Below are 9,731 nucleotides of genomic sequence, written 5' to 3'. Positions count from 1 at the left end.
CATGGGCTCCTCAATGCTGGGCTCGGGAGATGCTGGGCTTGGGTTGCTCCGGAAACCGGGATACGGGGGTGGTGTCAAAAAGGTGCTGCCTCACATGTTCTTGGATGCAGTTAATCCTGGCGGCCAGCGTTATCAGGGACTCAAGGTCCTCTCCCAGTTCCTGAGTGGCCAGTTCATCCTTGATGGAGTTAGACCCTGGTGGAAAGCGGTGACAAGTGCCTCAGTATTCCACTCACTCTCGGCGGCGAGAGTGCGGAACTCAATGGCGAAGTCAGCCACTGGTCTGGCCCCTTGGCAGAGATTGAACAGTCGGCTTGCCGCTTCTCATCCGCGACTGGGTGGTTGAAGACTTGTCGCAGATCGGCAGTGAAAACTATTATGGAGCTGCAGGATGATCGCTGCTGTTCCCACACCGCCGTTGCCCACGCCAGGGCCTTGCCCGAAAGTAGAGAGATGATGCAGGCGATCATGGCCAGATCGGTGTGGAACGAGGAGGACTGTAGCTCGAACACCAGAGAGCACTGAGTGAGGAACCCCTTGCATTCTCCTGGGTGGCCGTCATAACGCTTGTGGGCTGGGATCTTGGGTTCCCGGTGCAGGTTCCCTGGAGGAACTATGGCGACATCTGTAGCACTGGGCGATGAGACTTGGACATTGGCTCCTCCTGGATTAGGGTTGGGCCGTGGTTGGAGGGAATCGGTAAGTGCCCAGAGGGTCTCTGATATTTGGGAGAGTTGTTCTTGCTGCCGCCCCAGCAGTGCTCCCTGTTGGGTTAAAGCATTCTGGATCTGGGTGATCTCTGCTGGGTCCATGTTGAGGCAGACCCTTGCTGTGATGTGGTAAGGTTGGATCCAGGTGTAGAGAAGAGACCAGATGAGGAATAAGTGGTTAAGGATAAACATAATACTTTACTGAGAACCGGTAGACGCGGGATGACAGTACACTTGGAAAACAACAAACTCTAAGTCTCAAACTCACTCAGGGTAAACAATTCAAGCTTCTGCAAAGGACAACAGGAAACACACCTCTTTTAACAGGGAAATCATGAGTAAATAGGACACACCTGAGTCGTTAATGTCTCTAGGACGGTCTCTGCCGCCCTCTGGTGACAGGTGGAACCATGACAGATTTTTTTATGTTATTACTGAAGGCTGTCTTATATAAGGATGTCCAATGCACTTACTTTTTACCCCAATCCTTTTCATCTTCAGATGTCATTTGGTTGTGAATGTTTTGTTATGTTACTGAAGTCTGTCTTGTATAAAGATGTCCAATGCACTTTCTTTAAAGGGCCTGTGTCTCCTAATGCACATGAGGCGAGTCTGTCGGGACGGGGTATTTGAAATTCAAAAACTGGAACAAACCCCATGTTCCATTGAATATTGTTAAATATTGTAATATTGTATGTGAGCAGTTTTCTTCTAAGCAGATGAACTGAGCAGAACTTTTGTTTACCCTTTGTATATTTCCATGTTGAAAAAAACATTCACAATTTATTTGGTTAGTTTGACCATCTTTGTGTAATCAAATGGAACTGTTGATATGCAACTGCTTGCTAGCATTATGGTTTAGATTTACGGTAAGGGTTAAGTTTAGGTTTAGGATATGGGCAGGGTTGCACATTTTGGGGAATACTCAGAGGTGGAAACTTTTTCCGTGGGAATTAACGGGAATATATGGGAATTAACAGAAATATATGCAAATTAATATTAACACCATTTAAATGTAGATGTTTTTTGCATTGGATATATTTACCATATCATATGGAGACAAACATACACATTTTTACCTAATCATAAGTAGACATAATTGGACATTTTAAAATCCTTCCAATAGAAAAAAACAATAATTTAGTTACGAATTGAACGTTAATTAAATGAGTTGACTCTTTCACATAGGATTATTTCACTGAACAACAAAATAAAGGGAATATTGAATGATCCATTGCATCTCCCAAAAACCTTTTCAACATACATATGTAAAATGATAGTCTAGAAACTAAACTATTTGCCAGGATTGCCACAAATTTTTCACCCCTTATATTGGGGGACCAGTTGCGCTCTGAAGCGGGTGATGTTGGTGGAATTTGGAGGAAACGGGAAAGAGCCTCAGATCCACAAAGTCCCTTTCACCAGGTGGCTGATGAGATATTTTCGCACAACTGCCATATTGCATCTCCATGCCAAAGCCCTTGCTTGGAAGTGTACTTCGCCAGACTGGCAAGAACCTTGCCTAGTGGTTAGAGCGTTGGACTAGTAACCGAAAGGTTGCAAGATCGAATCCCCGAACTGACAAGGTACAAATCTGTAGTTAACCCACTGTTCCTAGGCTGTCATTGAAAATAAGAATTTGTTCTTAACTGACTTGTCTAGTTAAATAAAGGTAATAAATAAATAAATCCAGGCCAAGGTGGCGAGACATGGTAGTGATGACACCATAGGCCTTGTTGATCTCCACACCAGACAGGATGCTCTTCCCAGCATACTTGGGGTCCAACATGTACGCTGCGGCATGTATGGGATTCAGGCAGAAGTCTTCATGCTTTTTGAAGTATTCAGAACTGCAGTTTCCTCTGCTTGGAGCAACAGTGAAGTGGGCAGGGCAGTACGGATCTGCAAGCAGAGTCTGAACATCAGACAGGATGGCATTGTCTCCCTCAATCCGCGCAATGGCTACTGCTATAGGTTTCAGGAGTTTCAGGCTGCTTACCACTCTCTCCCAAAATACATCATCCAGGAGGGTCCTCTTGATGGTGTTGTCCATATCGGCATACTGTGATATGGCCATTTCTTGGAGAGACTCCTTCCACTCCAGGAGTCTGTCAAACATAATGACAACACCACCCCAATGGGTGTTGCTGGGCAGCTTCAATGTAGATTGCTGCTATAACTGACACTTCACATACCTAACCATTTCCTTGGCTCTCTATAAGAGTGTATCCATTGTTTTCAGTGCCATGATGTCTTTGAGGAGCAGATTCAATGCATGAGCAGCACAGCCAATGGGTGTGATGTGAGGGTAGGACTCCTCCACTTTAGACCAAGCAGCCTTCATGTTTGCAGCATTGTCTGTCACCAGTGCATCTACCTTCTGTGGGCCAAGGTCATTGATGACTGCCTTCAGCTCATCTGCAATTTAGAGACAGGTGTTTCTGTTGTCCCTTGTGTCTGTGCTCTTGTAGAATACTGGTTGAGGGGTGGAGATGATGTAGTTAATTATTCCATGCCCACAAATATTCAACCACCCATCAGAGGTGATTGCAATACAGTCTGCTTTCTCTATGATTTGCTTGACCTTCACTTGAACTCTGTTGAACTCTGCATCCAGCAAATGAGTAGATAAAGAATGTCTGGTTGGAGGGGTGGATGCTGGGTGAAGAACATTCAGAAATCTCTTCCAATTCACATTGCCTGTGAGCATCAGAGGTGAACCAGTTGCATACACAGCTCAAGCAAGACATTCATCAGCATTTCTCTATGTTCCACCATTGAGTCAAAAGAACTTCTGATTCCAGGAGAACCATGAGCTGTTGCTATCAACAAGGTGTCTGATTCATAATTTTCACCTCGAATAGAAGTAGAGGGACTTTTGTCAGAGGTTGCTTGTGAGCGCTGAGGGAACTTTATCCACTTGATTCTGCATCTTTGTTGCATTCTTCACATATGATTTGGACAGTATTTGCAGATGTACACAGCTTTTCATTCTACATTAGCTGCAGTGAAATGTGCCCGTGGCATTTAACTGTAAAGATTATAAAAAAAATTGTAAAGAAATAACAAATTCAATTCCATGTACAGATATAAAATATATTCACCCCACCCAGTATTGTAATCAAAACTTACCAGAAAGCATGGGGCGGCAGGGTAGCCTAGAGCGTTGGACTAGTAACCGGAAGGTTGCAAATTGAAATTAAGAATTTGTTCTTAACTGACTTGCCTAGTTAAATAAAGGTAAAAAAATAAATAAAAAATGTAGTCCTTGACTCAGACAGTGTAGTATTGTGGGCTCAATAGCACCTCATTAGTGTGCAAGATCTTCAGAATGCACTGCACATGTGATGGAAGAATGCACTGTGCATGCAGGTGGTTGCAATTCCATTGAATTGGGGATAGTTTAACCAAAATATGCTACAAGACTTATGTGTATCCCACAAAAAAAGGCTCACTGTTATAAACAACGTTTTTTGATGAATTTAAGCAAAAAACAAACAAATTCCCAGGCAATTACGGAAATTTCCCGGAAAGTTTCTGACCCTTTGCAACCCTAGATATGTGTTAAGGTTAGGGTAAGCGTTAAATTTAGAGTTAGGATAACGGTTAGGGTTAATGGATGGTTAGTTGAAATGTTGACAGTTATTGAACATCTACAAACCATCTACTTGGGAGACTATTCAAATGAAGTGATACCAAAGAAATGTTAGTTGTCCAAAATGCATTATGTTTGTTACAGGATATTTTGTATCATATCCAGAGCACTTAATTTTACCTGTAGAAGACTACAACACATTTTTAAATATTTTTTTTTACCTTAAATTCCACTCAAGGCAGCCGGCTGTAATGAAGCCTCACTGAGGCAATCCAAAATCGTCCCCTAAACCCAATGCACTTGTGGAGATCTGAGAGAATTTGATTGGTATACACAATATGGTGTAAATTCCACCTAGTGGGGCAAGGTCAAGCTATACCAGTTGACGCACCTGTCAATTCCTCTCAGATCTCCACAAGTGCATAGGACAGGGTTTAGGGGATGCGTTTTGATTGGGCCACTGCTCTTGGATGTAAAAAACATTGAGACAAAACCTTTCACAGTTAAACAATTATTGAATAGTACAGCTGCTTTGGAATGGTTGAATGGATAGCATGCGCTATAATCCTTTTCTACCCTGCTTATTGTAATGTTTTATAGTAAATGCTTTGCTTTGAAATGACTGTCTGCAGACTTTTGAATGGTAGACCTAGTGTAAATCCTTTAACACTGACCTAGTGTAAAAATCACACTCTGTGTTACATGCACTATATATACAAAAGTATGTGGACACCCCTTCAAATTAGTGGATTCTGGCTATTTCAGCCACACCCGATGCTGACAGGTGTATAAAATCGAGCAGACATCCATGCAATCTCCATATACAAACATTGCCGGTAGAATAGCCAGAAGGCCCATTCATTCTAATTCTGTGGTTGGTACAGTATGCCCATATAGACTTCTCTTAATAATCATGTAGTGTTTCTGGTGCATTTGGACCTTGTACCTCTCCCTCCCTCCACTGAAATAGTGGCTGGATTACATGCTAATCCCATTATGCTGTTGGTGACATGTGAGCACAGATGAATACAGATTAGGAGCAGAGCGTCAGGTTTCATATACACTTAGGCCTAGTATGAACACACACTTGTCTGTCTCCATTGAGGAATAACATTACCATCTCTCAGCCAGACGCAGGGGTTTTGTGACGGTACGTGTGTGTGTGTGTCTGTGTGTGATGTTGTTTCAATCAATAATGTAACAGTACAGCTATGGGATTTGTTTTAGGGTTTTAGTTTTCAGTATTGCTAAATTTGATCTCCCTTCCTTAATATGTATTTCCCTCATTTACCCTCAGTTCCATAGAAGTGTTTGGCGAAGATACAGGAGAGATGCTGCTCTCTTTAGCCTGTCCTGTCCATCAGCTGGCCTTGTTGTAGCCTGAACCGTGTACCAAAGGTCTGTTTTGGGAAAGAGATGACTGATGGCTGAATGAATGTTTAACCCACTGTGCCAATGGGGATGCCAGTGTCTGTGTACATGGAGAGGTGAAGGACCTGATAGGTTAGTGTGATGGTGGGTTCACAAACACAAAGAGAGAAGCGCAATATACTGAGCAGTAGAGAGTGGAGGAAAGAGAGGGGAAAAAAGACAAAAGTCAGGATTGAGACTTGAGAGAGAACATCATTCGTCAGGTGTTGTGTTGTTCTTTCCTGACAAAGTGGCCAGAATTATTATCACAGTCGTAGCAAGCTAGAGTAACAATCCATCTGGAGGGTTTGAAAAGTGGCTACCGAGTGTTATGGTGAGGAACATGGATTCAATCAAGTTACCAGTCAGTCGGCAGGTCAGTCTTTGCTAACCAGTGTGTCAGAGAGAGAGAGAGAGAGGCTGGGTGTGAGTAAGCAGTTATCACAGGATTGGAACTGGTTCTATGGCAAGTTACAGTCAAAGAGAGAGCAGCGAGCTTAGAGGATTGTAGCGGGCAACAGTACCGTTATAGCAATCGTGTTTGTAGTAGAAGAGAGTGTAGTGTTAGTGTGGGGAAGGAGGACCAGTGAGAGTGTATGAGTTAAAAAGACAGAGAGCGGGAGTTAACTGAAATAGCAGCAAGAGGGTATATCATTATCATCATCAGTCCACCATGGCGTCAGCTGCTCTAGAACTGATGGGCTTCTTCATGGGTCTGCTAGGCATGCTGGGTACCCTGGTGTCCACAGTGCTTCCCTACTGGCGGACATCTGCCCACATCGGGCCCAACATCGTCACTGCCGTGGCCAATATGAAGGGCCTCTGGATGGAGTGTGTCTACCAGAGCACTGGAGCCTTCCAGTGTGAGACCTACAACTCCATGCTGGCCTTACCCTCAGACCTCCAGGCCTCCCGGGCCCTGATGGTGGTCTCCGTGGTCTTTTCCGTCCTGGCCGTCGTCATCTCCACCGTGGGTATGCAGTGTACCATCTGCATGGAAGGCTCCGCGGCTAAAGGCCGAGTGGCCGGTACTGGGGGAGGCCTCTTCCTCACCGCGGGGTTCCTGGCTCTGATCCCGGTGTCGTGGACCACCCACGAGGTTGTCCAGACCTTCTACCAAGCCAACCTGCCCAGCAGCCTGAAGTACGAGCTGGGGGACTGTCTGTACGTGGGGCTGGCCGCCGCCCTGCTCTCCATGCTGGGCGGGGGGCTGCTGTGTGTCTCCTGCTGTGAGAAGGCGGATGGGGGGCGCCGTGGAGGGAGGAGGCACGGCGGAGGGTACCCCTACCCAGCCCCGGGCATGGGGGTAGGCACTGGGAGGGCCAGGACCAGCTCACAGACCTATAGGAACCCAACTCTACAGATGGGGGTGAACGCTGCCACCAAGGCAGCGACCCTGGCAAGGAGTCACACCAGCACTACTACCCAGTCCAGCACCCCCGCCCAGGGGGCCAAGAAAGACCCACGCCGCAACCCTGCGGTGGGCTACGATGTCACTGGGTACGTCTGATCGTGTTCAGGCCAATGTTAACATTCACACACACATCACGCTGTCTCTTCTATACAGTATGTGGTGCAGAGCATAACCAACCCAACAACTTGCTAAGGTAACTGACTGTGTTATCTTTTACAATTAACTGATCAGGGGACTTTTAGTGCCACACTACCGTATAGGAAGACTTTTGGCTCCTCGCAATGGAATTCAGAGAGACTTGTAGTGCTTGACCATGCATACAGTACTGTAGTGACTGAACGAACTGAGTATGTTTTATACACCCTTTGATAGATTTACTATTGAAAATGGATTTATTGCAGGAACATCTGTCTTGATGTGATTACTCTGAAGTGTTCGCTCCATCTCTATTTTTTTGCTCTACGACCCCCACAAGCCTTGTCTGAAGGTAGCCCGGTACCAGTTGAGAAAATTAATGGAAGTATGTAATGGTGGTTTAGTGCCCCAGAAAATGTGTTAAATATTGCAAAAAAATATACACATGTATAATCATTTCCTGATCTGTCTTATATCTCTCAGATGCAGGACAGACACTTTAAAACAAATGTCCTTTTGATATATTTTTTCTGTTTTTCCATGTATGAATCTGTTATTCAATGCATTTCTATGGGCTAATAGCAGTAAAGCCAAATTCAATGTTTCATAAAAAAATATATAAAATAAATATGTTTTTATACCTAAATGGGTCCTAGAATTCCAAATCAAATAACTAAATGATCCATGGTATGACCATCTTAAAACAATTCCATATGTTAGCTTAGTAGAACCCCCCCCCCCCCACCTGTGAATTATAATCATTGACAAATGTTTATTATCAATTACTATGTTAGCTAATCTCTACATGTTTCTTTTGATTGATAATCATTAATGTGAAAGTTGAAATGCTTTCTTCTGTTTTGCAGAATGTTTCATATGATTTAACACTGATTGTTTTTTTTCATATTAAGACCCTTTATACAAATGATTGTAACACTTTCTAAACAGAACTTCTATTTTCCAAAGATATTTTGCAGTCAGAATAGTAAAGAAAAATGCAAGTGATTTAACTAAATAAAATGTATTTTGATCTTCATTAGAACCGTCAGTCATTTTCAGTTTATTACAGATGAAGCCCGAGGACGGCTTATTCACCTGAATGTTATCTACTCCATCTCTGTTGTAGAGGGGACACTTATGTCCCATTCCAAAACGGATGAGCCATGAACGATGATGAAAGACAAACAAGAAGGAAAGATGGGCGCAAATAAACCCAAAACAAGCAACAAAGACAAACTCCCCTCTAATCGATAGGTAGTTAGTTTCGGTGTTGGTGACAGGAGTGAGGTACTTGGAGGTTGAGGTGATCTGACAGATGATTTGAAAACAGGTCACTTTGGCTGTTGTCCACAAGTAGACAGACAAGACCGCTGTTTCCTTGTATTGGTGGGAAAGCAACGCAACTGTATGTGGTGTTTAATGACCCCTAAAAAGACTGCTGTAACCTGACACCCCTGGACTTTAACCTTGATTGAGCAGTATTGTGCACGGCTTAACACACACTTCTGCTGGTGGGAAAAACAAACCTAACACACATTCTCTCCATACATACAGTATGTATTTCAGTTTATTCCCGCTCCATTTAATCTGTGTCCATGGGACTGGTAGTTCATCATCCTACTTGATCATTTTGTGTACGAACTTCACTTAAATCTTATCTTTTCACTGAGTTTTAAAAATGGCCTACCAGTCAGGACAACTATTTCAACATGAGAAGAAAAAGGTTCCATGCTCTGTGGGAAAGGAGAGGAGAATATCATGGAAAGATCTCCTCTACAACTCTCTCAAGTGGCTACTCTGCCCTCTACAGTTCCAAAACAGGTTCCAAAGGCAGATCGTGGCGAACAGGAAAGTGAGTACAAGGCAAAACCACTCGCAATGAGCAGTGAGGTACAGGGACATCTAGTGACTCACCAGAGGAATGACACCCGCTCTCAATGAGCAGTGAGGTACAGGGACATCTAGTGACTCACCAGAGGAATGACACCCACTCACAATGAGCAGTGGCGTACAGGGACCCAGAGGAATGACACCCACTCACAATGAGCAGTGAGGTATAGGGACCCAGAGGAATGACACCCACTCACAATGAGCAGTGAGGTACAGGGACCCAGAGGAATGACACCCACTCACAATGAGCAGTGAGGTACAGGGACATCTAGTGACCCACCAGAGGAATGACACCCACTCACAATGAGCAGTGAGGTACAGAGACATCTAGTGACTCACCAGAGGAATGACACCCACTCACAATGAGCAGTGGGGTACAGGGACCCAGAGGAATGACACCCACTCACAATGAGCAGTGAGGTACAGGGACCCAGAGGAATGACACCCACTCACAATGAGCAGTGAGTTACAGGGACGTCTAGTGACCCACCAGAGGAATGACACCCACTCACAATGAGCAGTGGGGTACAAGGACATCTAGTGACCCACCAGAGGAATGACACCCACTCACAATGAG

The 9,731-nt window shown here is 44.4% G+C and overlaps 1 protein-coding gene across 2 annotated transcripts; it reads left to right on the top strand.

The window, feature by feature from the left end:
• The first annotated feature begins 5,329 nt into the window (after positions 1 to 5,329).
• On the top strand, positions 5,330 to 8,300 carry cldn2 (claudin 2). 2 transcript variants are annotated; one of them, XM_031798334.1, is made up of 3 exons: positions 5,330 to 5,455; positions 5,603 to 5,703; positions 6,438 to 8,300. In XM_031798334.1, the coding sequence occupies exon 3, from the start codon at positions 6,440 to 6,442 to the stop codon at positions 7,223 to 7,225; it is 786 nt and encodes a 261-aa protein (XP_031654194.1). In that variant the 5' UTR covers positions 5,330 to 5,455; positions 5,603 to 5,703; positions 6,438 to 6,439; the 3' UTR covers positions 7,226 to 8,300. The 2 variants fall into 2 exon arrangements, with proteins under 2 accessions (XP_031654194.1, XP_020364814.1); XM_020509225.2 differs by lacking the exons at positions 5,330 to 5,455; positions 5,603 to 5,703 and having other exon boundaries at positions 5,722 to 8,300.
• The last annotated feature ends 1,431 nt before the right edge of the window (positions 8,301 to 9,731 follow it).

Source organism: Oncorhynchus kisutch, linkage group LG19, assembly GCF_002021735.2.
Source record: "Oncorhynchus kisutch isolate 150728-3 linkage group LG19, Okis_V2, whole genome shotgun sequence".
NCBI classification, from domain to species: Eukaryota; Metazoa; Chordata; class Actinopteri; order Salmoniformes; family Salmonidae; genus Oncorhynchus; species Oncorhynchus kisutch.
Note: the sequence above shows the minus strand (reverse complement) of the source record. Positions and strands in the feature narration are given on the sequence as shown.

Excerpts from the sequence above, each read along its gene's own strand:
- cldn2 (XM_020509225.2), top strand. The coding sequence starts at position 6,389 with ATGGCGTCAGCTGCTCTAGAACTGATGGGCTTCTTCATGGGTCTGCTA.